Source organism: Phoxinus phoxinus, assembly GCF_949152265.1.
Source record: "Phoxinus phoxinus genome assembly, chromosome: 14".
In the NCBI taxonomy this organism is placed as follows: Eukaryota; Metazoa; Chordata; class Actinopteri; order Cypriniformes; family Leuciscidae; genus Phoxinus; species Phoxinus phoxinus.
The window spans coordinates 33036046-33063929 of record NC_136889.1 but is presented as its reverse complement, the minus strand read 5'-3'; the positions used below and the strand labels follow the sequence as shown (position 1 = coordinate 33063929).

Sequence of the window (27884 nt, the reverse complement as noted above, 5' to 3'; positions counted from 1 at the left end):
TGGCTGTCTGGGTGGTGTCCACGAAATAATATAGAATTCATAGACAATTGGAAAAGTTTTTGGGGCAAACCTGACCTGTTGAAAAGAGATGGTATTCATCCCTCCTGGGATGGTGCTGCTCTTCTCTCTAGTAATTTGGCTCATAGTCTTAGAGATAAAACATGACAATCTGGGCCTCAGGTCAGGAAGCAGACAGACTGGCTTAACCGACCGTCTGCTAGCGGCCTCACGTCACCAAGGTCAGATAAATCCCATCACATAGAGCCTCTTTCACCTAGATATCATCATATAGAGACTGTGTCTGTTCCCCGAACTTGGAAATCAAAAATACGTTCAAACCCATCTAAGGTTAAAAATTTTATTGATCTTCAACAAATAAAAAATAGATATAATACAAATGAGCAAATGATAAAGCTTGGGTTGCTGAATATTCGATCTCTTACTTCAAAAGCGCTAATAGTTAATGATATGATTACAGATTATAACCTAGATGTGCTGTGTTTAACAGAAACCTGGCTAAAACCAAACGATTACATTGCTTTAAATGAGTCAACCCCACAAGATTACGGTTATAAACATGAACCTCGTTTGAAACGCAAAGGAGGAGGTGTTGCTGTAATTTATAGTAATATTTTCAAAACCACTAAGAAATCTAGTTGTAAATATAATTCTTTTGAAGTGTTGGTGCTTAATGTAAAAATATATAGTGTAAACGATAAATCACGTTTGAAAATTCTGCTGGCTACTGTATACAGGCCACCAGGGCACCATACAAACTTTATAAAAGAATTTGCGGACTTTCTATCAGAATTAGTATTGGCTGCAGATAAAGTACTAATTGTTGGTGACTTTAATATACACATAGATAATGAAAAAGATGCATTGGGATTGGCATTTAAAGACATTATAAACTCAATTGGAGTTAGACAACACGTGTCAGGACCGACTCATTGTCGTAATCATACTCTAGATCTAATACTATCACATGGAATAGATGTTGATGCCGTTGAAATACTGCAACAGAGTGATGACATCTCAGATCACTATCTAGTCTCGTGTAAATTACATTTAGCCAAGGCTGCAAAGCCGACTCCGTGTTATAAATATGTTAGACCGATCACTTCTGCCACTAAAGATTGCTTTATCAATAATCTTCCTAATCAGTTTCATCATCTCAGCATCCCGGATAGCTTAGAAGAACTTGATATTGCAACAGAAACTTTTAACTCTCTCTTTTCCAGCACTTTAGACACAGTTGCTCCGCTGCGCTTAAAGAAGATTAAAGAACATAGTCCAACGCCGTGGCACAACGAGCACACTCAGGCCCTTAAGAGAGCAGCCAGAAAAATGGAGCGCAACTGGAAGAAAACAAAACTAGAGGTGTTTCGGATTTCATGGAAGGAGAGCTCGATTGCTTACAGAGAGGCTTTAAAAGCTGCTAGATCTGCTTATTTTTCAACCCTATTAGAAGAAAATAAACATAATCCTAGGTATTTATTTGAAACAGTGGCTAAACTAACGAAAAAGAAAGCTTCAAGCCCAGAAGCTTCCAAGAAACACAGCAGTAATGACTTTATGAACTTCTTCACTTATAAGATCGATAATATCAGGGACAAAATTATAACTATGCAACCGTCTAATACAGTATCGCATCAGGAAGTGCATTGTAGTCTCCCTGAGGGAAAATTTGATTCATTCATTGCTATAGGAGAGGAAGAATTTTGCAAACTCGTCAAATCATCTAAATCCACAACGTGCATGTTAGACCCTATACCGACTAAGCTGCTGAAAGAGATGCTTCCAGATGTCATAGATCCTCTTCTTAATATCATTAATTCATCTTTGTCTCTAGGATACGTACCAAAAACCTTTAAGCTAGCTATGATTAAACCGCTTGTTAAAAAACAGCATCTTGATCCTACAAAACTAGTCAATTACAGGCCGATCTCTAATCTGCCATTTCTGTCAAAGATATTAGAAAAAGCAGTATCCTCACAACTGTGTTCCTTTCTTGAAAGAAATGATATCTGCGAGGATTTTCAGTCCGGATTTAGACCGTACCATAGTACCGAGACAGCTCTCGTTAGAGTCACAAATGATTTGCTCTTATCATCCGATCGTGGTTGTATCTCTCTATTAGTATTACTGGATCTTAGTGCTGCATTTGACACCATTGACCACAACATCCTTTTAAATAGACTCGAACATTATGTTGGCATTAGTGGAATTGCACTAGCATGGTTTAAATCATACTTATCTGACCGTTATCAGTTTGTAGCAGTAAATGAAGAGATGTCTTATCAATCACAAGTTCAGTATGGCGTACCACAAGGCTCAGTACTAGGACCGCTGCTGTTCACTCTGTATATGCTACCATTAGGAGATATCATTAGGAAACATGGAATTAGCTTTCACTGTTATGCCGACGATACTCAGCTGTATATTTCTTCAAAACCTAACGAAACCTACCAATTCACAAAATTAACGGAATGCATAGCTGATATAAAAAATTGGATGACTAGTAATTTCCTACTACTAAATTCAGAAAAAACAGAGATTCTAATTATTGGACAAAAAACTTCCACACGTAATAACCTAGAGTACTGTCTAACACTTGATGGCTGCTCTGTTAAGTCTTCGTCGTCGGTTAGGAACCTGGGTGTGCTCTTTGATACCAATCTTTCATTTGAAAGTCATGTGTCTAGTATCTGTAAAACCGCTTTCTTCCATCTTAAAAATATATCTAAATTACGTCATATGCTCTCAATGAATAATGCAGAACAATTAGTTCATGCGTTTATGACCTCAAGGCTAGATTATTGTAATGCTCTACTGGGTGGTTGCCCTGCACGCTTAATAAACAAACTACAGCTAGTTCAAAACGCAGCAGCTCGAGTTCTTACTAGAACCAGGAAGTATGACCATATTAGCCCCGTTCTGTCAACACTGCATTGGCTGCCTATTAAACATCGTATACATTTTAAAATATTGCTGATCACTTACAAAGCACTAAATGGTTTAGCTCCGCAGTACTTGAGCGAGCTCTTAACTTATTATAGTCCTTCACGTCTACTGCGATCTCAATATTCCGGCCAGTTAATAATACCTAGAATATCAAAATCGACTGCTGGCGGTAGATCCTTTTCCTACTTAGCACCAAAACTTTGGAACAGTCTTCCTACCATTGTCCGGGAAGCAGACACACTCTGTCAGTTCAAATCTAGACTAAAAACACATCTCTTCGGCCTAGCATACACATAACACATTATAGACTTATATAATTAGGCTGCATAGTTTAGAACAGCCGGGACCGGGAACACTTCCCGTAAATCCTGATGTACTTGGTACATCATAATAAGGATGGCGTCTACGCTAATATTAGTCTCTCTGTCTATCCCGAGGTTTACTGCTGTCCACCGGAACCAGGCCGTATCCAGATCTGATGAAGGACCAGCGCCAGGACACGACGACGACGCCGCTGACCTGAAGTGTCAACCAGTCTCTCCTCCTCTCCACTCCGACTTCAACCAACCGGAACTGGACAAATACTCTGATTCATTCTGAACTTCATACACTGTTCACTCATTGGCCAGAGGAGAACTGGCCCCCGACTGAGCCTGGGTTCTCCCAAGGTTTTTTTCTCCATTCTGTCACCTGATGGAGTTTTGGTTCCTTGCCGCTGTTGCCTTACCTTCTGGCTTGCTTAGTTGGGGACATTTAATATTCAACAATATTATAGATCTGCCTTAAAGGTGGATGATGATGAAATTGTTTTTTTTTTTTTTTTTTGTATTATTTTCATGTTATCACTGTGAAGCTGCTTTGATACAATCTGTATTGTAAAAAGCGCTATATAAATAAAGATGACTTGACTTGACTTGACTTACAGAGTTTATTTGTTTATCAAAATTCATCTCATAGTCAAAAATGACCCCAAGATTTCTAACATGAGAGTTAACTTTTAACTGCGAATTACTTAATGAAACACTGTATTTGTCGATTTGAGTTTTAGAGCCAAACAGGATAACCTCTGTTTTCTTTTCATTTAATTGAAGGAAGTTTTTGTCCATCCAAACTCTGAGATCCTTCAAACATGCTAACAAGGACGAGACAGATTCATTCCCAAAATCTAATGGTAAATAGAGTTGAGTATCATCTGCATAGATGTGATAGTTGATCTTGTAATGTTCGAAAATCCGGTGCAGAGGTAGCATGTAAAGAGAGAAAAGAACTGGACCCAAAATGGAGCCCTGGGACACCCCACATGTTATTGGTACAAAGTATGAAGAAAATTCTCCAATTTCAACAGACAAACTCCTATTTAAAAGATACGACTTGAACCACTGTAATGCATTTTCATGGATGCCGACCTCATGTTTTAATCTCTGCAACATAATAGAATGGTCCACATTGTCAAAGGCTGCGCTTAGGTCTAACAAAACGAGGACTGCACAGTTTTCAGCGTCGACTGATATCAAGATATCATTGGTCACTCTAAGGCAGATTCAGTACTATATTTGGCTTTAAACGAAGACTGAAAAGGATCTAAAATGTTGTTTACAATTATGGTGTGAGTTGGTTTAGAACAACTTTTTCTAAAACTTTTAATAGAAAAGGCAAAAGCTTGAATGCAGGCCCTGTCCCATGATGTCACTTTCCCTGGCATTGTATGACTCATAGACTTGAGCTTGCTGTGAGTGACAAAGCAAATGGAGCAACTAATCATTTCAAAATTCCTTCGTAAAGATACCATTCCTTCTGCACTTCAAGTCCCCTTGTGGTGAAAATCAAACTTTAAATGTTGTATGCATCTAAGGTGTTTTTAATATGCTTTAAGAAACCATGTGCAAATTCAGAACTTAAACCATTGCCGAGTATTTTCTTAAAACTGCAGTGAACCAAAGACAGTCTAACATGGTTTGAAAATGATGTCAAACTACCATGAAACCAATTAGATCAGTGTGATTGTCAACAAGTGGATCCCTGAGCTGCTGTGAGTGGAGGCGGGGCTCATTTGCACATTCATTGAATCACGTATACTAAATGAGACAAGGTGTCAAGTTACATTCAAGTGGATGCTGCACATTGGTAGTGGTTGAGGGAATATCCCCTGATATGATTGTTAAGCGCTTTGGGTGTACAGTTGTACAAATGAAAGCGCTACATAAATGCCTCAGTGGTAATGATTTTCACCAGGAATTCTTTTGTTAAATTGGAAAAAAATTTTTGCTTCAAACGCATAACCTTGAGCTTTCACTGGTGGTCTTTAAAAGGTTGATCATTTTAAACACCCTATGGAGAAACTAAGTTGATAACTTCACGAACCCTATGGTTGAATGCTATATGGGACTTGAAGTACAGGGCGACTATCAGGTTTACCATATTGGCAAGAAAAGGGCACTTTTTTCAAGGCCAAAAGTATTTTAACCAGACATGCAGCAAAATGACAAGTCAGGTACAACCAAGGAATGATTTAACGGTTTTATTGAGGACCTCTCTTTTGCCCTTGAACCATTACAGGACCAAGTGAGGCCTTGCCTTCCCACTGAGTGCCTAGAGAAAAGAGCAAAGTTAGACACTTGAATAAAAAACAACCTTAGAAAGAGCAAACGCTACCAACCTCCATAGGGAGAAGCAGCAAAGTCCCGATCAGGACCACATGTTGAATAACAGCAACCACAAACTTGGTCGTTTCCATCAGCAGCAAACCACCAGAAAAAAAAAAAGAAAAAAAAAACGACATGAAGCCTTTAACATGACAAAAGTCAGCTTAACCTCCGCCCCCAAAAAACACCTCACGTACCCATTAGCAAAGGAACAGGATTTGCGCTGAGCGTCACTGGGTGCAGAAGCAATAGTTGCCTTCAGAATACATGTTATGTAGATCTGCTAAGGGATGACAGACAAGTCACAAAACCAAAGCAGATGGGAGGAGAAGTCAGTTAACTCATGATATTCATAGTACATACAGAAGGACTGTTGCCCTCCTGGAACAAACGCCTCTAGCTGGAACTGGATCTTGTCAACCTGGGACCGAGGCATGAAGCGGAGCTGGAAGCTGTAGTTTTGGCATCCACAAAGCACCTGACGACAAATCACAAAGAACTCATGAATGTCAACTGTAGAGCATCAAGCAACTAGACCTTACCCATGTCTCTGTGACAAAGTGGTTACAAAAGGCAACTTAAACCGTCCTACCCCATCAAGGGCCATGACCTTACCCGTGATTCTCAATGAAGGAATATCTCGGAAGAGAGTTCACATCAGGTACTTGAGTGGCCACACAGCTGTCCACAAACACACGCAGAGGAACATGATTGTACTGCTTCACAGATGCCTCAACGTTAATAACGCCACCCAGAAAATAGGTGTATGAAGGCCTCTGATAGAACCAATCATCTAAAAACAAAAATATTCACATTTTAAGCACAGCCACAATAGCAAGGGTAAAGGTTTATTTTATTGAAATAAAAACATGTACCAACCCATCATGATCTTCAGGGAGAAAAGCAAGACTTCTTCACCAGCCTCTGTTGAGGCATACGGGACCCATGTTGGCCTCAAGGCATCACTGCTTACATTTTGGAGTCTGCGATTCATGAAAGTACCCATTAAATGGTCTCCCGGTTGTACAAGAAAGTGCACAAAGTCACAGAGATCCACTACCTTTGATAATGGCATTGAACACCAACAATTGCACCATCGGTCCGGGTAATCGGAGTATCTGCGAGCGCCTCAGGGGTGTAGGTAAGAGAGAAGGTGTAGACAAGCTCATCCTCATTCATCTGTAAAAAGATTGTGGTTACCAAGAGGGTCATCCCAAAGACTTTACATACACAAAGAAATTCCTAAAGAGCAAATCCCCAATTAGTAAAATCACATCACAACAGCTGCCCTCAGAAGCTCCAGTGTTGCCAGAGATAGTCAATGTTTTGGAGACATGCACTAAGGATTAAACATTTTGCTTTAATGCTGTTAAGGCCCAATATTTGTTCTTGTTTTTTTAAGCTCCTTTCAGACCATTTATGGGATAGTTTACATCAGATGTTGGTTTGAAGTGTTATTTAAATGCAAGTAGCTTGAAAACTCAGGATTTACTCAGTCAAATAGATAAAAATTGGTCTTAGCTGCCCTGGCATTAAAAAACAAGTGAACTGACTTTCCGTGTTGTGGCAGAGGACCTTTTCAAAGAACCCATTAAGATGTATCTGTTCTTACCATCAGCACACTGTTGCAGTCCTGTAATTCATATTCAAAGATGAGCACTCTTGACCCAGGATCCTGACCAACAACAGGACATCCACCTAAAGACAGACCAGTTGGCTGAATCAACTGACCATTGCTGAAAAAGTCCTGCTGGACCTCTACGAGAACCCGCTTCTCGTCACATTGAACCGCTACGCTGCTGGGAGTCACGGGTTGCCTCAACTGGAAGTCCACCGCCATCTCACTCTGCACCTCGGGAACGATGGGATACCTCCAATCCAAAGGCTTCACTGGACCCTGCAACAGCTGCTTCTCCTGAAGGCCAAAAGGCTCCTGCGCAAGGCTTTTGGAGTCAGGACCCAAAAGAATTCTGAAACTGAGAAGCCACTTGCAAAGGGTTCCAGAGCCCTAGAAGAGAAAGGGCCGGACTTCTGAAAGCTGGATCGGATTTTGGCCCCATGCTTCTTGGACTATGACTGTACCTCAATCTTCCCAAGACATCAGGCAGATCAAATGCAACAATCACAACCACCACTAAGACAATTTTCAGGAACCCCATTCTAGCTAATTTTGACACAAACACCAGCACTTGGCTTTGCCATTTTGTACAGCTTTGAGGTAAGGTGGCTCCACCCCTTTTACCTTAATTGATTATCCTTGATTCTCCTCTGGACCTGTAGAGTGAATGCATTTTAAGGACGCACCACTCTGCCCCTTTTTATGCGCCTGTCCAAATACCCACACTTGCCATCGTTGTACTTGAACACTTGTCTACTTACATGACCTACCATATTTCTGGTCTTTGGTCCATGTGGGTTTGAAGACCACAAGTGTGTGTACAACTTTTGATTACCCAATGGGACACACTTTTAGTTTAGCAAAAAATGTAAGTTTACAGAGCTTTATTTACACATTTTCATTTCAAGCACTTTGCATTTTAAAATAAACTTAGAAATGTCTGTTCAGTAGTCCCTATGTAACAAAAGACACAATTAAAAAAAATTGATGTTTGTATTAAGCAAGACGAGCACCTTTTTCATTTACTGGAGACTGCAGGTACCATGGACATGCCTGCTGATATACTTGTGTATCTAGTGGAACAGGATGATTTAAAGTCCCCCTTTAGTCAATAATTGTATCCCTTAAAATCATCTTTGATCAACAAAATTACATATTTAAACGTTTATTTTTTCCTTGAAAAAAAATTATTCATGCCTTAAAATAGCTTGAATGTAACTCAACACCCTCACCCCACACCTGATTTACCCCCCACTTTCAATTATTTTACTTCAATGAAAGGTTGAATTTTAGCAATCATTTTGAATAAAATATCAAAAGGATAACCAATGCAGTGTTTGTTCACAAGACTTTTGAAAATTGTATCACGTAGTCTAGAGTTTTTGTTTCAAAATGATGTGAAAATCATTCTGCCCACTCATTCACATTAAATAATATATTGATTCAAAATTTATAAGATGTTTTGTGTAAGAAAGCTCTCTGCAAGGAGGCATGAATCATCATAAATATTGATGTGTATCACACCTGGGAAGACAAAGACCCTCCCATAATGGCCCTATCAGGTGAGACTGAGGGAACTATAAACAAATGAGAGATTTAAAGAATGTCTTTTTGATTTTTTACAACACAACATAGTCCTTAGATACAAAAGACAATAAGGCACATTGAGCACACTGATCTAAACAGAGAGATGTGAACAGTCACGCACCTTTGTGCCCATTTCCCAGGTGTTTGCTTCAGTTTACAATGTTCATGTACAGAGACTCGTGTAAATGTTTAAGTGAGCAGGGTTCATCGGATGTCATCTGGTCCCTGTATAATTTTTTTATTAAATTGAGTTACGAATTTACATATGGTTTGTCTTGAAGCATTAAAAACAATCCCACATAAACAAACAGTAAAAGCTTGATTTTCACCACAAGGGGACTTGAAGCTTAGAGAAAAAAAAATTTACGCAGGAATTCTGGAACTCTGATGTTTGGACGTTAAAGTCGGGAAGTAGCTTGAATGCAGGGCCTGTTCCCTGGTATCACTGTCCCTGGCATTGTACGGCTCAGACTTGAGCTTGCTGTGAGTGACAAAGAAATTGGAGCAACTGATCATTTCAAAATTCCTTCGTAAAGAAGCCATTCCCAGATCAAGTAACCCATTAGATCAATGTGTGATCGTCAACAAGTGGATCTGAGCTGCTGTAAGTGGAGGTGGGGCTCATTTGCACATTCATAGAGTCGCATATACTAAATGAGGCAAGGTGTCACGTTACATGCAAGGTGGTGGTGGTTGAGAAGATATCCCCTGATATGATATACCGGCCGCCAAAGCATAATCATGACTTTATAAAGGACTTTTCAGAGTTTATTGCAGTTGTAAGGACGAATTATGATAAGATTTTAATTGTTGGTGATTTTAATGTACATGTCTGTTGCCCTTCAAAGGCTGGCGAAAGAGTTTTTAGATTTGATTGATGGTTTTAATTTAACCCAACATGTTGCAGGATCCACACAAATACATGGGCATTTACTGGATCTTGTACTGTCCTATGGGTTGCCAATTGATAATGTATTAGTGTCTGATGCCATTTTTTCTGATCACTGTCCTGTCATGTTTGATTTTGTTTTTGACGAGCTAGTTAAAACACCCGCTCCCGTGCGTTATGGCCGCACTCTGAAGCCCGACACTTCCTTGTGTTTTTCTTCTCTTTTTGCTACCCATGTGCGTGCAAACGGCGACTCTGCTGCCGCAGATACAGAGCAACTTAGTACTGTTTTTTTGTCCACCTGTTCTGAGGTCTTGGACACTGTAGCTCCAATAAGAGCTATGCGCCCTAGACCAAAGTCTGAGACATGGCACTGTGAAGCCACACGCGCAGCCAGACGAGAGTGTAGAAGGGCAGAGCGCCGGTGGAAAAAGGATGGGCTTCAGGTGTTTTATCAGATTTTACAGGAGAGTTGGAGAAAATATCAAAAAATTGTTAAAGTTAAACAAACACAATATTTTTCAGAATTAATTTCTCAAAATGCCAATAATCCACGTGTTCTTTTTAAAGTCATTGGGTCTGTATTGAACCCTCCACAATCCACTTCTATTGAATTTTCACCTGATATATGTGAGGCATTTTTGGAATTTTTTAATAGTAAGGTTTCAAATATCAGAGCCAATATATCACCTTCTTTTCTAAATTTTCCATTAAACATGCATTGCTCTGGTATTTTCTGTCAGTTTGAGCTAGTTTCACTGCCATCTCTTACAAAGATCGTGTCTCAAATTAAACCTTCCACATCCCCTATGGACCCTGTTCCTGCACGCCTTTTTAAGGATGTGTGGGAAACGGTTGGTTCACATGTTGAAGAAATCATAAATAGTAGTTTGTCTTCTGGAGTCGTGCCTGCATTTTGTAAAAAAGCAGTGATTGAGCCAATAATTAAGAAAGCTGGACTTGATTCCACGAATGTTTCAAATTATCGCCCGATTTCAAAACTTCCTTTTTTATCAAAAATTTTGGAAAAATGTGTAGTGATGCAGCTACAGTCTTTTTTGGAAGCACATGGCACTTTAGATATTTTTCAGTCAGGTTTTAAAGCATTCCATAGCACTGAGTCGACGCTTTTAAAGGTTTTAAATGACCTGTTTTTAATGACAGATTCTGGTGATTCAGCCATTTTAATGCTTTTAGATCTCACTGCTGCTTTTGACACAGTTGATCACACAATTCTTTTATCACGCATGGAAAATTGTGTGGGAGTCAGGGGGACCGCCCTAAAATGGTTTCAGTCTTATTTATTCGGGAGATGCTACTCTGTTAAAACGGGCGACTTTACCTCATCAACTGTGCCTCTCAACTGTGGGGTCCCTCAGGGATCAATTCTTGGTCCTATTCTTTTTACAATTTACCTCCTTCCACTAGGACAAATTTTTCAAAAACATGGCATCTCCTATCATTTGTACGCTGATGACTGCCAAATTTATTTGCCAATCAGAAAGCATGAAGGCAGCTCCCTGACACCTTTACTTGACTGTTTAAACGATGTCAAAGCATGGTTAGCACAAAACTTTTTAAAACTAAATGAGAGTAAAACCGAGATCATGCATTTTGGCCCCATAAACCCCGCGATAGATTTGGGCCACCTAAATGACTTTGTGCATCCTGTTATAACTAATCTGGGGGTTAAAATAGATAGTGATTTTAAATTTGATAAACAAATAAATGCAGTGGTGAAATCTAGCTTTTATCATCTTCGCCTTTTAGCTAAAGTTAAACCGTTTTTGCCTTTTAATATTTTTGAAAAAGCCACACATGCTTTTATTTCTTCTCGATTAGACTACCGTAATGCACTCTATACCGGTATAAATCAGAACGCACTTTCTCGCTTAGAGTTAGTCCAAAATTCTGCAGCACTTCTTTTAACAGGAACCAAAAAGCGCACACACATAACTCCAATTCTTGCCTCATTGCATTGGCTTCCTGTACGTTTTAGGATTGATTTTAAGATTTTATTGTTTGTTTTTAAAGCTGTAAATGGACTGGCACCAACATATATTGCGGATCTCATTCAAATTTATACACCAGCGAAGTCATTGAGGTCGGAGGGCCAGTTCCAACTTGCGGTTCCCAAGACAAGACTCAAAACTCGGGGGGACAGGGCCTTTTCTGTGGCGGGACCAAAACTTTGGAACGCTCTGCCTCTCCATGTTAGAACTGCTTCGACAGTTGAGGTTTTAAGTCTCGTCTAAAGACACATTTTTATTCCTTGGCTTTTAACTCCGTGTGAGTCGTGTGGTCCTCTGATTTCTTTTATTGCTTTGTTTCATTGTATTTTAGGATTTAGATGTTCTTAATTCGTAAATTTGTTTTTATTGTATGTAAATTGATCTGTATGTTGAACCTTCTGTGAAGCACTTTGGAAACCTTCTGTTTATGAAATGTGCTATAGAAATAAAGTGGATTGGATGATTGAAGCGCTTTGGGTGTACAGTAGTAAAAAATTATAGCGCTATATCCCTCATTAGTGGTAATTATTTTCACCAGGAATTCTTCTGCTAAACCTATTGGAACAAACCAATTGCTTTAAAAGCATAACATTGAGCTTTCACCAGCAGTCTATAAAAGATTAATTTAAAACTCCCTATGGAGAAACCAAGTTAATAACTTCAGGAACCCTATGGTTGCATGCTACATGGGACTTGAAGTACAGGGCAACTATCAGTTTCATCACATTGGCAAGAATAGGGCACATTTTCCAAAGCCAAAAGTAGTTGAACCAGACCTGCAGCAAAATGACAAGTCAGGTACAACCAAGGAATGATTTAACAGTTTTATTGAGGACCTCTCTTTTGACCTTGAACCATTACAGGACCAAGTGAGACCTTGCCTTCCCACTGAGTGCCTAGAGAGGAGAAAAAAGCCATGTTAGAGACTTGAATAAAAAGCAACCTTAGAAAGAGCAAACGCTACCAACCTCCATAGGGAGAAGCAGCAAAGTCCCCATCAGGACCACATGTTGAGTCACAGCAACCACAAACTTGGTCGTTTCCATCAGCAGCAAACCACCTGCAAAAACAAAAAAACGACATGGAGCCTCCACCATGAAAAAAGTCAACTTAACCTCCGCCCCCAGAAAAACTCACGTACCCATTTGCAAAGGAACAGGATTTGCGCTGAGCGTCACTGGGTGCAGAAGCAAGAGTTGCCTTCAGAATACATGTTATGTAGATCTGCTAAGGGATGACAGACAAGTCACAAAACCAAAGCAGATGGGAGGAGAAGTCAGGTTAACTCATGATATTCGTAGTACATACAGATGGACTGTTGCCCTCCTGGAACATAAACGCCTCTAGCTGGAACTGGATCTTGTCAACCTGGGACCGAGGCATGAAGCGGGAGCTGGAAGCTGTAGTTTTGGCATCCACAAAGCACCTGACGACAAATCACAAAGAGCAACTCATGAATGTCAACTGTAGAGCATCAAGCAACTAGACCTTACCCATGTCTCTGTGACAAAGTGGTTACAAAAGGCAACTTAAGTCCTACCGCATCAAGGGCCATGACCTTACCCGTGATTCTCAATGAAGGAATATCTCGGAAGAGAGTTCACATCAGGTACTTGAGTGGCCACACAGCTGTCCACAAACACACGCAGAGGAACATGATTGTACTGAATCACAGATGCCTCGATGTTAATAACACCACCCAGGAAATAGGTGTATGAAGGCCTCTGATAGAACCAATCATCTACAAACAAAAACACATTTTAGGCACAGCCACAATAGCAAGGGTAAAGGTTTATTTTATTGAAATAAAAAACATGTACCAACCCATCATGATCTTCAGGGAGAACAGCAAGACTTCTTCACCAGCCTCTGTTGAGGCATACGGGACCCATGTTGGCCTCAGGGCATCACTGCTTACATTTTGGAGCCTGCGGTTCATGAAAGTACCCATTAAATAGTCTCCCAGTTGTACGAGAAAGTGCAGTCGAAGAGATCCCCTACCTTTGATAATGGCATTGAACACCAACAATTGCACCATCGGCCCGGGTAATCGGAGTACCTGCAAGCGCCTCAGGGGTGTAGGTAAGAGAGAAGGTGTAGACAAGCTCATCCTCATTCATCTGTAAAAAGATTTTGGTTAACAAGAGGGTCATCCCAAAGACTTTACATAAACCAAGACCATGCACTCATATTGCTATGAATGGGAGAAGGTGCACTGTGCAATATGTTGGAATTCCTAAAGAGCAAATCCCCAATTAGTAAATTCTTCACATCACCACAGCTGCCCTCAGAAGCTCCGGTGTTGCCAGAGATAGTCAATGTTTTGGAGACATGCATTAAGGATTAAACCTTTAGCTGTTCCAGGGTTAAAACTAGCTTTAATGCGGTTAAGGCCCAAGATTTGTTCTTGTTTCTTAAGCTCCTTTCAGTCCATTAATGAGATAGTTTACATCAGATGTTGGTTTGAAGGGTTATTTAAATGCAAGTAGCTTGAAAACTCAGGATTTACCCAGTCAAATAGATAAAAATTGGTCTTAGCTGCCCTAGCATTGTAAAACCAAGTGAACCGACTTTCCGTGTTGTGGCAGAGGACCTTTTCAAAGAACCCATTAAGATGTATCTGTTCTTACCATCAGCACACTGTTGCAGTCCTGTAATTCATATTCAAAGATGAGCACTCTTGACCCAGGATCCTGACCAACAACAGGACATCCACCTAAAGACAGACCAGTTGGCTGGATCAACTGACCATTGCTGAAAAAGTCCTGCTGGACCTCTACGAGAACCCGGTTCTCGCCACATTGAACCGCTACGCTGCTGGGAGTCACGGGTTGCCTCAACTGGAAGTCCACCGCCATCTCACTCTGCACCTCGGGAACGATGGGATACCTCCAATCCAAAGGCTTCACTGGACCCTGCAACAGCTGCTTCTCCTGAAGGCCAAAAGGCTCCTGCGCAAGGCTTTTGGGGTCAGGACCCAAAGGATTCTGAAACTGAGAAGCCACTTGCAAAGGGTTCCAGAGCCCTAGAGGAGAAAGAGCCGGACTTCTGGAAGCTGGATCGGATTTTGGCCCCATGCTTCTTGGACTATGACTGTACCTCAAACTTCCCAAGACATCAGGCAGATCAAATGCAACGATCACAACCACCACTAAGACAACTTTCAGGAACCCCATTCTAGCTAATTTTGACACAAACACCAGCACTTGGCTTTGTCATTTTGTACAGCTTTGAGGTAAGGTGGCTCCACCCCTTTTACCTTAATTGATTATCCTTGATTGTCCTCTGGACCTGTAGAGTGAATGCATTTTAAGGACGCACCACTCTGCCCCTTTTTATGCGCCTGTCCAAATACCCACACTTGCCATCATTGTACTTGAACACTTGTCTACTTACTAGGGATGGGTAAATGAAGCCTCATGAAGCAATGAGGCTTTCCCCTGACTGTTCCGGGAAAAGATTCAAAGCTCCGAGAGTGTCGAGAACAGCGCCATCTGGTGTTTATTTAAAACAAAGCAGCCAGAAGCCTTTGTAAGAAGCTCTGTCAGATGAAGCAACCACAACACGCTCCATGATTTCAATGTTATGTGTACAAATAAAAGCCTTACACGTTTGTGTTTGATTTGTCCATTAAATAAATTATTTTACCAACTAAAGTGTGTGACAATAAAATATAAAATGAGCTTATGATTGATTCAATAAGATCTAATGTAGGCCATACTCCCTCTCTCTCCCTCTCTCTCTCTCTCTCTCTCTCTCTCTCTCTCTCTCTCTCTCTCTCTCTCTCTCTCTCTCTCTCTCTCTCTCTCTCTCTCTCTCTCTGTGTGTGTGCGCATGTGCGGATGTGGCTGAGCGAGTTGAGCGTGGCTGTGAGAGCGAGTGTGCAGGTGTGTTTTTTCAAACTTTTCTATATCTTTTCTTTACTAGAAATGGTTAGTACAGTCTAGTTTGTAAAGTAAAGGTTTGTTGACTTTTGTGCGGCGCGCCGTTTTCCGGGGTTCGGAATATGGCGGGCGCCGCTTCAGGAGTTTTTGAGTCCCTCACGCGGCGCAATGGAGTGAAAGTTGCGTCCGCGTTGGGTATAGAGGAGGTTTGTTTAGCGGCAGGAAAAGTGGTAGGCTATGATTCCGTGTTGTCGGCTTCTAGAATGAATAATGCCATAGTAATGTTTATGAGCTCTGTGGAAAAAGCCAATGAATTAGTGGAGCGTGGTTTAGTGATAAATGATGCTTTTACGGTCGTGCTTTCGCTTTCAGTGCCGTCAAAAAGAGTGACTTTGTCAAATGTGCCACCTTTCGTAAAGGACGAGTTTTTAGTAAACATGCTGTCTCGTTATGGAAAAATGGTTTCACCAATTAAAAAGATTCCACTTGGAAATGTTAATCCACTCTTGAAGCATGTTGTTTCCTTTAGGAGATATGCATATATGGTACTAAAGGATAATGCTGAACTTGAGGTGTCTTTTAATTTTCGAATGGATGATTTTGATTACTTGATTTATGCTACTACTGATAAAATGAGATGTTTTGGATGTGGTAGAGTAGGACATTTGGTGCGTACATGCCCAGATAAAGGTGGAACAAATGAAGAGGTTAGACCACAGACATCTGCATCATTGGTGGAAACAGAGGGTTCCAGGGCTGTTTTGAATGTTTCAAAGGTTGCTGAAAAAGAGTCAGAAGTGGATGTGGCTGTTGATAACAGTGTGTCTGAGACTGTAGAGTCTAGACCTTCTGGGTCTGAAGAACCAATGGAAGAAATGGCTGTATTGGTGGAGGGTGAAATACAGAATAGAAGCACTGAAGGTGATATAAAATCATCTGAAGTGGTTTCTGATGTATCTCTTACAGAAGCAGTGGATTCTCAGTCATTTAAAGTGCCTTTGAAAAGAAAGATGAAAAGTGATAATAGCCTAATGATGGTGAAAAAAGCAGGGATAACTGAGGGGTCAAATGGAGAGGAAGATGAAAGTGATGAAGATTCATCTGATTCCAGTAGTGTTTATTCTCAGTCGGACTATCGTATTCAGGGTTATGGTGTTCAAGACATTAAACAATTTCTGATAATTACAAAAAATAAGCGGAATGTAAATATTGAAAATCATTTCCCGAATGCTCAGTTATTTGTGGAAAGATCGCGGAGTTTAATGAGTGAGGGGTGTTTTACTAATAGAGAGGTGTACCGACTGAAAAAAATGGTGAGGAAAATTGGCATAGAAGTAGGCAGCAATGAGGGTGTTTAAACTGTTGGATTCCATGGTCCCTGCTGTAATGCTTATATGGGGCTTATTGTTGTCGTTTATATTATCAAGCATGAGTAACATCAATATTGCATCCCTGAATGTGAATGGTGCAAGGGATAGCAAAAAAAGGGCGGAGATTTATGAGTTGGTAAAACAAAAACATTTTGATGTTGTGTTACTTCAAGAGACCCATAGCGACGTACAAAATGAAGTAAATTGGGCCATGGAATGGGACGGGCTTTCCGTTTTGAGTCATAATAATTCACTTAGCGCTGGAGTTGCTGTTCTTTTCGCAAAAAAATTCACACCTGTTTCTTACGAAGTGGATGAGATTATTAAAGGAAGAATTTTAAAAATTAGAGTTGTTGTTGAGAATCAAGTTTTTGTTTTTATGTGTGTATATGCTCCTACTGCAACTACAGATAGAATAGTTTTTTTAGACTCCTTATGCTTGGCTTTACAAAAGTGTAATAATGATGATATTTTAATTCTTGGTGGTGATTTCAATTGTACCGAAAAAACATAGATAGAAATCACCTTGAACCTCACATGTTGTCACGTAAAAGGCTTATACAACTTATTAACACACATGAACTTAGTGACATATGGAGGATTTTTCACCGGGATAGTAGACAATATACATGGACTCATGTTCGAGATAAGACTGTGTCTTTGGCAAGGTTAGACAGGCTATATTGTTATAGTCATCAGAGTAATGTTTTTAGAAGTTGTTGTATTTTCCCAGTTTCTTTCTCTGACCACTGTATGGTTCAATGTTCTATTTTTTTGAGCTTTGTAAAACCACAGAGTGCATATTGGCACTTTAATAATGCTCTTTTAAATGATAAAGATTTTAAAGATATTTTTGAATTTTTTTGGAAGGATTTTAGAGACTCAAAGTCAACTTTTAGCTCATTACAACAGTGGTGGGACTATGGAAAAGCCCAAATTAAACAGTTAAGTCAACAGTACACAAAAAATGTTACTGCAAATATAGATAGGTCCATGAAAGTTTTAGAGATGGAAATTGTACAATTGCAAGAGCAGTTAGAATCTAATGGAGACTGGACTTTTATGAGGGGTATTTCAGAGAAAAAATCCAAGTTGAATGATTTATTGGAGACGAAAGCAAAAGGGGCTGAGATTAGGTCACGTTTTCAAAACGTGGACCAAATGGATGTGCCATCTAAGTTTTTTTTTGGCCTGGAGAAAAAAAATGGTCAAAAAAGGTTTTTTCATTCATTGCGATCTGACTCTGGGAGAATGTTGACTGATGTTAATGAAATTCGCAAAAGAATTTCTAGTTTTTATAAAGATTTATATAAAAGTGAGCTAAAAGAAGAACAAAACATAAATCATTCTTTTTTTTAAAAATTACCTCAAGTTTCTATTGAGTCTAATAGGGATCTTAGTGGTGAGCTACGTCTGGAAGAGCTGGAAAAAGCACTTCAGAGTATGGCACTTGGGAAGGCCCCAGGTATAGATGGTCTTCCGGTTGAGTTTTTTAAAGCTTTCTGGTCTGTGGTGGGGGAAGACTTGCTTGAGGTTTTAAATGACAGTTTTACAAATGGTAATTTGCCCTTGAGCTGTCGTAGAGCTGTTCTTACCCTTCTACCAAAAAAAGGAGACCTCACAGAAATTAAATGTTGGAGACCAGTGTCAGTGTTGTGTAGTGACTATAAGATACTTTCTAGAGCCCTTGCGAATAGACTTGCAAGGGTTTTAGAGCAAGTGATTCCCTCTGACCAAACATATTGTATCCCGGAGAGGTCTATTTTTGATAATATATCGTTCATCCGTGATATTTTTGACTTGACTAAAATGAAAGAGTTTGATGTTGGCCTAATCTCTTTAGATCAGGAGAAGGCCTTCGATAGGGTTGAACACCTATATCTTTTAAAAACTCTAGAGGCTTTTGGTTTTACTAAAGATTTTGTGGGAAAAATTAAGGTTTTATATAATAATATTGAAAGTATTCTTAAGGTTAACGGTGGCTTATGTGCTCCTTTTAAAGTGGAAAGAGGTGTAAGACAAGGTTGTCCTTTGTCCGGTATGTTATACTCTATTGCAATAGAACCTCTTTTATGCAATGTTAGAGAAAACATAAATGGTTTAAGTTTACCTTTTTCGGGTAAAACTGTTTCACTATCAGCTTATGCTGATGATGTAGTGGTCTTAATTAGTGACCAGAAGGACATTGATACAGTGGTAAATATTTTAAATGATTTTAAAGAAATCTCTTCAGCTAAGGTAAATTGGGCCAAAAGTGAAGCGATTTTGGTTGGACACTGGTTACAGGGTGCACCAAAACTCCCAAACAACTTAAGCTGGTCTACGGGAGGTTTTAAATATCTGGGTGTATTTCTGGGAGATGATTCTACTGTAAAAAAAAACTGGGATGATGCCTTTGAAAAAGTAAAAGGAAGATTAAGTAAATGGAAGTGGTTGATTCCAAAGATGTCGTACAGGGGACGCACTTTAATTATTAACAACCTTGTAGCTTCTACTTTGTGGCATCGTTTAGCATGTGTAGACCCTCCTCTGTCTTTACTCTCTGATATTCAGAAGGTTTTAATTGATTTTTTTTGGGAAAAGTTACACTGGGTATCCCAAAGTGTACTGTTTTTATCTAAGGATGAAGGGGGGCAGGGTCTGATAAATGTACAAAGTAGAGTTGCAGCTTTTCGAATGCGTTTTATACATCGACTTTTATATGGATCATCCATTGCAAATTGGAAGGTTGTTGCTTGTGAGATTTTGAAGGGCTTGGGAGGTTTAGGTCTTGACAAGTCTCTTTTTTTGATGGACCCCCAAAAGATGAATACAGTGAAGGCACCAATTTTTTATCAGAACATTTTTAAAGTATGGAATTTGTTTGATGTTAGTATTGGACAAAATTCAAGTTTGTTTTGGTTACTTCAAGAACCACTGATTTATGGAACCCGTTTTGAAAATGTAGTGAGCAGTTCTTATTTTCCTGCAAACACTGGGCTATTAATTAAAGCAGGAATTACAACACTGGGACATTTAGTGAACATTGCGGGACCGGATTTGGACAATATTGAGAAGACAGCGGAAAAGTTGGGATTTAAATCTTTGAGGTTGGTTCATCAACTTTTAATGAAGTGGAGGTCAGTTCTTGAAGGAGAGGAGTTGAAAACCATCAAAGACTTTTGCAGAGGTTTCATAAAACCAAAGGAGGAAGACTCTTTCCCTATTTTAATCCTGTCACCTAAAATGGATGAGTGTGAAGGTCCTTTCTTGGAAAAGAAAGATGTAGTTTTCAGTCATGATTCATTTAATGTGAAAGATGTGTATAAAAATTGTGTGAAAGTTTTTAACAGAAAAGTTTTACATAACAGGAGTGATACACCGTGGCGTAATGTCATTGGGCTTAATAGAGATTTTAGACCACAATGGAGAGCACTATATAAGCCACCGTTACCTAAGAGAGCGGGTGACATGCAGTGGAGAATCTTACATGGGGTTATAGCTGTGAATGCTTTTGTTTCTGTAATAAACCCAGAGATTAACTCTGATTGTCCTTTTTGCTCCCAGAGAGAAACCGTGTTTCATGCATTTATGTATTGTGATAGATTGAGACCATTATTTATTGTTGTAGAGTCTTTTTTTAAGGCTTTTAATGAGGATTTTTCTATGCAAATGTTTATTTGTGGTTTTAAATATGTAAAGAGAAAGGCCTCTGTGTGTCAATTGTTAAATTTTGTTTTGGGCCAATCAAAAATGGCAATTTATGTGAGTAGGAAGAATAAGATCGAAAACATTTCTGGACAAGATGTATTGATGGTTTTTTCAAATCTAATCAAGTCAAGAATAATTACAGATTTTAATTTTTTCAAGGCTATGAATGATTTGTCATTGTTTGAAATGAAATGGTGTAGTGGAGAGGTTTTTTGTTCTGTTCATGAAGGGGCATTAATTTTTGCTATTTGGTTGCAGTAAAGGAGTATTTTTATGGTGTTATTTATGAATAGCAGTATAAAGTGTGTTTTGTGTATGTGTTTGTTTGTTTTTCATCTTAATGTAGAATGATGTAATGAAATAATGTTTTATTTTTGATTGTAATAAAATGTGTTTTCAAATTCAATTCTCTCTCTCTCTCTCTCTCTCTCTCTCTCTCTCTATCTCTCTCTCTTTCTCTCCACACACACACACACACACACTGAATGGACATTGTGTGATAGGATCATCTGTTATTAAATGTAGCTTACCTATGACACTTGGCAGTGATAGTGCTTATGTAACTGTATGACAGAAAGGTGATGAAGTTTTCAATTATTCTGAAATGCCAATGTATATAGATGGGGGTAGACATGTTTCTGCATTCTCCAGTATTCAAGTGGATCTTCAGCTCTTTGTATGTTTGTCTCTGTAAGGTATTTATCCACTTCTACGATCGCATCAAAAGTGGCATTTGAGCTTTGTTTGTGCTGGTCTACACACTGTCCAACAGAAGCCAAAGGTTTCCACCTCAGAAGTGTGAGGAGAAAAAAAATTTGATTGGGAGTGACTGTACATGTAGATTGACTGAATATAAGACACATCAACGGTCAAAAATTATAAAATACAATAATAAAAAATAAAATAATAATAAATAAATAAATAAATATTTATTTGTTATTATTCCTTTTTAGAAATGCATAAATACATTAGAAGCTATGAACTCAAAATATTCCCAGATAGGGGAAGTCTTCCTATTTTTGGCTGTTGCCATTGCTCTAAATACAAACCCTTCACCAAACACCAACACCCTCCCCTAAGTCCACCCTAACCCCAAATACCATCACCAAATTACCTAAAAGAAAACACCAAAAGTGCAAAGATTTTACAAAAACAAAAAGACACAACAACTACAAAAAATAATAAATAGTTTTGGTTATTTAAATGTAATGTATTGATGAACTTCCAAAGTGCAGCACTCTCCTCACAAACCCATGAACCAGACTGAACCAACAACGGGTTCGAGCCTTCTGACACCCAAAGCGAAGCGCGCACGTGATTGGACAGAAAGTGAGGCTTCATTTGTCATCGATCACGTGACTCTGGGAAAGCAATACACACCCCGATACGGGGCTTCACTAGAAATTGCGTCGTATACGCGATACGCACATCGAAGCTTCAGTGTCATACGTAACATCACTACTACTTACATGACCTACCATATTTCTGGTCTTTGGTCCATGTGGGTTTGAAGACCACAAGTGTGTGTACAACTTTTGATTACCCAATGGGACACACTTTTAGTTTAGCAAAAATGTAAGTTTACAGAGCTTTATTTACACATTTTCATTTCAAGCACTTTGCATTTTAAAATAAACTTAGAAATGTCTGTTCAGTAGTCCCTATGTAACAAAAGACACAATTAAAAAAAAATTATGTTTGTATTAAGCAAGACAAGCACCTTTTTCATTTACTGGAGACTGCAGGTACCATGGACATGCCTGCTGATATACTTGTGTATCTAGTGGAACAGGATGATTTAAAGTCCCCCTGTAGTCAATAATTGTATCCCTTAAAATCATCTTTGATTAACAAAATTACATATTTAAACGTTTATTTTTTCCTTGAAAATTTTTTATTCATGCCTTAAAATAGCTTGAATGTAACTCAACACCCTCACCCCACACCTGATTTACCCCCCACTTTCAATTATTTTACTTCAATGAAAGGTTGAATTTTAGCAATTATTTTGAATAAAAGATCAAAAGGATAACCAATGCAGTGTTTGTTCACAAGACTTTTGAAAATTGTATCACGTAGTCTAGAGTTTTTGTTTCAAAATGATGTGAAAATCATTCTGCCCACTCATTCACATTAAATAATATATTGATTCAAAATTTATAAGATGTTTTGTGTAAGAAAGCTCTCTGCAAGGAGGCATGAATCATCATAAATATTGATGTGTATCACACCTGGGAAGACAAAGACCCTCCCATAATGGCCCTATCAGGTGAGACTGAGGGAACTATAAACAAATGAGAGATTTAAAGAATGTCTTTTTGATTTTTTACAACACAACATAGTCCTTAGATACAAAAGACAATAAGGCACATTGAGCACACTGATCTAAACAGAGAGATGTGAACAGTCACGCACCTTTGTGCCCATTTCCCAGGTGTTTGCTTCAGTTTACAATGTTCATGTACAGAGACTCGTGTAAATGTTTAAGTGAGCAGGGTTCATCGGATGTCATCTGGTCCCTGTATAATTTTTTTATTAAATTGAGTTACGAATTTACATATGGTTTGTCTTGAAGCATTAAAAACAATCCCACATAAACAAACAGTAAAAGCTTGATTTTCACCACAAGGGGACTTGAAGCTTAGAGAAAAAAAAAATTTACGCAGGAATTCTGGAACTCTGATGTTTGGACGTTAAAGTCGGGAAGTAGCTTGAATGCAGGGCCTGTTCCCTGGTATCACTGTCCCTGGCATTGTACGGCTCAGACTTGAGCTTGCTGTGAGTGACAAAGAAATTGGAGCAACTGATCATTTCAAAATTCCTTCGTAAAGAAGCCATTCCCAGATCAAGTAACCAATTAGATCAATGTGTGATCGTCAACAAGTGGATCTGAGCTGCTGTAAGTGGAGGTGGGGCTCATTTGCACATTCATAGAGTCGCATATACTAAATGAGGCAAGGTGTCACGTTACATGCAAGGTGGTGGTGGTTGAGAAGATATCCCCTGATATGATTGAAGCGCTTTGGGTGTACAGTAGTAAAAAATTATAGCGCTATATCCCTCATTAGTGGTAATTATTTTCACCAGGAATTCTTCTGCTAAACCTATTGGAACAAACCAATTGCTTTAAAAGCATAACATTGAGCTTTCACCAGCAGTCTATAAAAGATTAATTTAAAACTCCCTATGGAGAAACCAAGTTAATAACTTCAGGAACCCTATGGTCAGGGGTGCACATAACTTTTTCAGTGAGTTACTCAGGTGAGTACCAGACGATAGTGTTTGGTACTCACCCCATATGTAGCGTGGCCACAGCTGTCAATCATGACGTCACATTCCCGTTTTATAGCATAAAATAACTAACTAAAACCAAACTAATTTAACACTTAAATTTATATCACCGTGAAAAAAAAAACCCGCCCTAAAATGCTAAACACCTTTGGAAAAAATTTATTTAAAGTATTATTTGATTGTTCAGATATATTTATTTGTATAAATTAAATATAATGAATCCTTATTAAAGATATTAAAGAGCAGTGAATTTTCTCTTTTTATTTTGTTGTTTGATCAATATTAAGTGTACAGAAGGCATTAGGTTTATTATTACGCACTGTCACTTTAAGACCGAGTGTGCAGATCCAATTGCACTGATGCATTGTACATTCTGTAAAGACATGACCGACTGTGTTTACGTGAATACTGTCCAAAACGGACATTTAGACATAATGTTGTGTGTATTTGTCCATTCAGACGCGAAAGAGAGCTCAATTCAGTCCTTGCGCGCAGCGCGCTGTCTGCAGAACTGCACGCTTCGGGTCGCGCGCGCGCGTGTGCGTGTATATGTGTGTGTGTGTGTCTCTGTGTGTGTTCGCACAGAAAAACATACCGAATAAAGCTCTCGTCGTCACTCTTATTCAGATCTATCCATGTCTGCAGTCTCTTTATCACAAACGTTTACATTTTTTAATGATTTGAGACATGCATCAAGCGCATGCCAACTCGTGTGCGGCCGGGTAGATCAGCACGTTACAATTCAAATGTGCGCATCTTCCACAAACGCAAATCAGTTCTGACTGGATCTCTTCCCCAATCGTCCCTCCCTAATTTCCGTCTAGTTTTTATTCGTTGACGCGGTTGTCATTTAAAACGGAGTTTTATTTAGTTTTCGTCTGTGAAAAAATTATATAAACACTGCCTAGGTTCCATTTTGGTGACAGTTACCCTTAAAGTACGCAAAGGCGCGTAGTAACACAAGTGGCATTACGCATTCCAGATTTTTGTCGCGCATGCGTACCTGCGTACCAGTTATGTGCACCCCTGCCTATGGTTGCATGCTACATGGGACTTGAAGTACAGGGCAACTATCAGTTTCATCACATTGGCAAGAATAGGGCACATTTTCCAAAGCCAAAAGTAGTTGAACCAGACCTGCAGCAAAATGACAAGTCGGGTACAACCAAGGAATGATTTAACAGTTTTATTGAGGACCTCTCTTTTGACCTTGAACCATTACAGGACCAAGTGAGACCTTGCCTTCCCACTGAGTGCCTAGAGAGGAGAAAAAAGCCATGTTAGAGACTTGAATAAAAAGCAACCTTAGAAAGAGCAAACGCTACCAACCTCCATAGGGAGAAGCAGCAAAGTCCCCATCAGGACCACATGTTGAGTCACAGCAACCACAAACTTGGTCGTTTCCATCAGCAGCAAACCACCTGCAAAAACAAAAAAACGACATGGAGCCTCCACCATGAAAAAAGTCAACTTAACCTCCGCCCCCAGAAAAACTCACGTACCCATTTGCAAAGGAACAGGATTTGCGCTGAGCGTCACTGGGTGCAGAAGCAAGAGTTGCCTTCAGAATACATGTTATGTAGATCTGCTAAGGGATGACAGACAAGTCACAAAACCAAAGCAGATGGGAGGAGAAGTCAGGTTAACTCATGATATTCGTAGTACATACAGATGGACTGTTGCCCTCCTGGAACATAAACGCCTCTAGCTGGAACTGGATCTTGTCAACCTGGGACCGAGGCATGAAGCGGGAGCTGGAAGCTGTAGTTTTGGCATCCACAAAGCACCTGACGACAAATCACAAAGAGCAACTCATGAATGTCAACTGTAGAGCATCAAGCAACTAGACCTTACCCATGTCTCTGTGACAAAGTGGTTACAAAAGGCAACTTAAGTCCTACCGCATCAAGGGCCATGACCTTACCCGTGATTCTCAATGAAGGAATATCTCGGAAGAGAGTTCACATCAGGTACTTGAGTGGCCACACAGCTGTCCACAAACACACGCAGAGGAACATGATTGTACTGCATCACAGATGCCTCGATGTTAATAACACCACCCAGGAAATAGGTGTATGAAGGCCTCTGATAGAACCAATCATCTACAAACAAAAACACATTTTAGGCACAGCCACAATAGCAAGGGTAAAGGTTTATTTTATTGAAATAAAAAACATGTACCAACCCATCATGATCTTCAGGGAGAACAGCAAGACTTCTTCACCAGCCTCTGTTGAGGCATACGGGACCCATGTTGGCCTCAGGGCATCACTGCTTACATTTTGGAGCCTGCGGTTCATGAAAGTACCCATTAAATAGTCTCCCAGTTGTACGAGAAAGTGCAGTCGAAGAGATCCCCTACCTTTGATAATGGCATTGAACACCAACAATTGCACCATCGGCCCGGGTAATCGGAGTACCTGCAAGCGCCTCAGGGGTGTAGGTAAGAGAGAAGGTGTAGACAAGCTCATCCTCATTCATCTGTAAAAAGATTTTGGTTAACAAGAGGGTCATCCCAAAGACTTTACATAAACCAAGACCATGCACTCATATTGCTATGAATGGGAGAAGGTGCACTGTGCAATATGTTGGAATTCCTAAAGAGCAAATCCCCAATTAGTAAATTCTTCACATCACCACAGCTGCCCTCAGAAGCTCCGGTGTTGCCAGAGATAGTCAATGTTTTGGAGACATGCATTAAGGATTAAACCTTTAGCTGTTCCAGGGTTAAAACTAGCTTTAATGCGGTTAAGGCCCAAGATTTGTTCTTGTTTCTTAAGCTCCTTTCAGTCCATTAATGAGATAGTTTACATCAGATGTTGGTTTGAAGGGTTATTTAAATGCAAGTAGCTTGAAAACTCAGGATTTACCCAGTCAAATAGATAAAAATTGGTCTTAGCTGCCCTAGCATTGTAAAACCAAGTGAACCGACTTTCCGTGTTGTGGCAGAGGACCTTTTCAAAGAACCCATTAAGATGTATCTGTTCTTACCATCAGCACACTGTTGCAGTCCTGTAATTCATATTCAAAGATGAGCACTCTTGACCCAGGATCCTGACCAACAACAGGACATCCACCTAAAGACAGACCAGTTGGCTGGATCAACTGACCATTGCTGAAAAAGTCCTGCTGGACCTCTACGAGAACCCGGTTCTCGCCACATTGAACCGCTACGCTGCTGGGAGTCACGGGTTGCCTCAACTGGAAGTCCACCGCCATCTCACTCTGCACCTCGGGAACGATGGGATACCTCCAATCCAAAGGCTTCACTGGACCCTGCAACAGCTGCTTCTCCTGAAGGCCAAAAGGCTCCTGCGCAAGGCTTTTGGGGTCAGGACCCAAAGGATTCTGAAACTGAGAAGCCACTTGCAAAGGGTTCCAGAGCCCTAGAGGAGAAAGAGCCGGACTTCTGGAAGCTGGATCGGATTTTGGCCCCATGCTTCTTGGACTATGACTGTACCTCAAACTTCCCAAGACATCAGGCAGATCAAATGCAACGATCACAACCACCACTAAGACAACTTTCAGGAACCCCATTCTAGCTAATTTTGACACAAACACCAGCACTTGGCTTTGCCATTTTGTACAGCTTTGAGGTAAGGTGGCTCCACCCCTTTTACCTTAATTGATTATCCTTGATTGTCCTCTGGACCTGTAGAGTGAATGCATTTTAAGGACGCACCACTCTGCCCCTTTTTATGCGCCTGTCCAAATACCCACACTTGCCATCATTGTACTTGAACACTTGTCTACTTACATGACCTACCATATTTCTGGTCTTTGGTCCATGTGGGTTTGAAGACCACAAGTGTGTGTACAACTTTTGATTACCCAATGGGACACACTTTTAGTTTAGCAAAAATGTAAGTTTACAGAGCTTTATTTACACATTTTCATTTCAAGCACTTTGCATTTTAAAATAAACTTAGAAATGTCT

At 39.8% G+C, this 27884-nt stretch overlaps 3 protein-coding genes across 10 annotated transcripts; all 3 read right to left on the bottom strand.

Annotated features, from left to right (window-relative positions):
* Positions 1–5466: 5466 nt before the first annotated feature.
* LOC307010964 (zona pellucida sperm-binding protein 3-like) lies at positions 5467–7818 on the bottom strand. Of its 5 annotated transcripts, XM_079636132.1 has the most exons (9): positions 7689–7783; positions 7219–7614; positions 6667–6785; positions 6486–6589; positions 6222–6399; positions 5970–6084; positions 5804–5889; positions 5621–5683; positions 5467–5553 (listed from the first exon to the last, which is right to left on the bottom strand). In XM_079636132.1, the coding sequence occupies exons 2-6, from the start codon at positions 7444–7446 to the stop codon at positions 6003–6005; spliced, it is 711 nt and encodes a 236-aa protein (XP_079492258.1). In that variant the 5' UTR covers positions 7447–7614; positions 7689–7783; the 3' UTR covers positions 5467–5553; positions 5621–5683; positions 5804–5889; positions 5970–6002. The 5 variants fall into 5 exon arrangements, with proteins under 5 accessions (XP_079492258.1, XP_079492257.1, XP_079492260.1 ...); XM_079636131.1 differs by having other exon boundaries at positions 7219–7783; XM_079636134.1 differs by having other exon boundaries at positions 5621–5886.
* Positions 7819–8734: 916 nt separating this feature from the next.
* LOC307010961 (zona pellucida sperm-binding protein 3-like) lies at positions 8735–14998 on the bottom strand. 3 transcript variants are annotated; one of them, XM_079636124.1, is made up of 9 exons: positions 14343–14998; positions 13714–13832; positions 13537–13640; positions 13276–13453; positions 13021–13138; positions 12854–12939; positions 12681–12772; positions 12489–12608; positions 8735–9292 (listed from the first exon to the last, which is right to left on the bottom strand). In XM_079636124.1, the coding sequence occupies exons 1-8, from the start codon at positions 14886–14888 to the stop codon at positions 12538–12540; spliced, it is 1314 nt and encodes a 437-aa protein (XP_079492250.1). In that variant the 5' UTR covers positions 14889–14998; the 3' UTR covers positions 8735–9292; positions 12489–12537. The 3 variants fall into 3 exon arrangements, with proteins under 3 accessions (XP_079492250.1, XP_079492252.1, XP_079492251.1); XM_079636126.1 differs by having other exon boundaries at positions 9067–9292; positions 12854–12936; positions 14343–14941; XM_079636125.1 differs by lacking the exon at positions 8735–9292 and having other exon boundaries at positions 12031–12608; positions 12854–12936; positions 14343–14941.
* A 9731-nt stretch (positions 14999–24729) lies between these two features.
* On the bottom strand, positions 24730–27714 carry LOC307010960 (zona pellucida sperm-binding protein 3-like). Of its 2 annotated transcripts, none has more exons than XM_079636122.1 (8): positions 26939–27714; positions 26310–26428; positions 26133–26236; positions 25872–26049; positions 25617–25734; positions 25450–25535; positions 25277–25368; positions 24730–25204 (listed from the first exon to the last, which is right to left on the bottom strand). In XM_079636122.1, the coding sequence occupies exons 1-8, from the start codon at positions 27482–27484 to the stop codon at positions 25134–25136; spliced, it is 1314 nt and encodes a 437-aa protein (XP_079492248.1). In that variant the 5' UTR covers positions 27485–27714; the 3' UTR covers positions 24730–25133. The 2 variants fall into 2 exon arrangements, with proteins under 2 accessions (XP_079492248.1, XP_079492249.1); XM_079636123.1 differs by having other exon boundaries at positions 25110–25204; positions 25450–25532; positions 26939–27594.
* Positions 27715–27884: the final 170 nt, after the last annotated feature.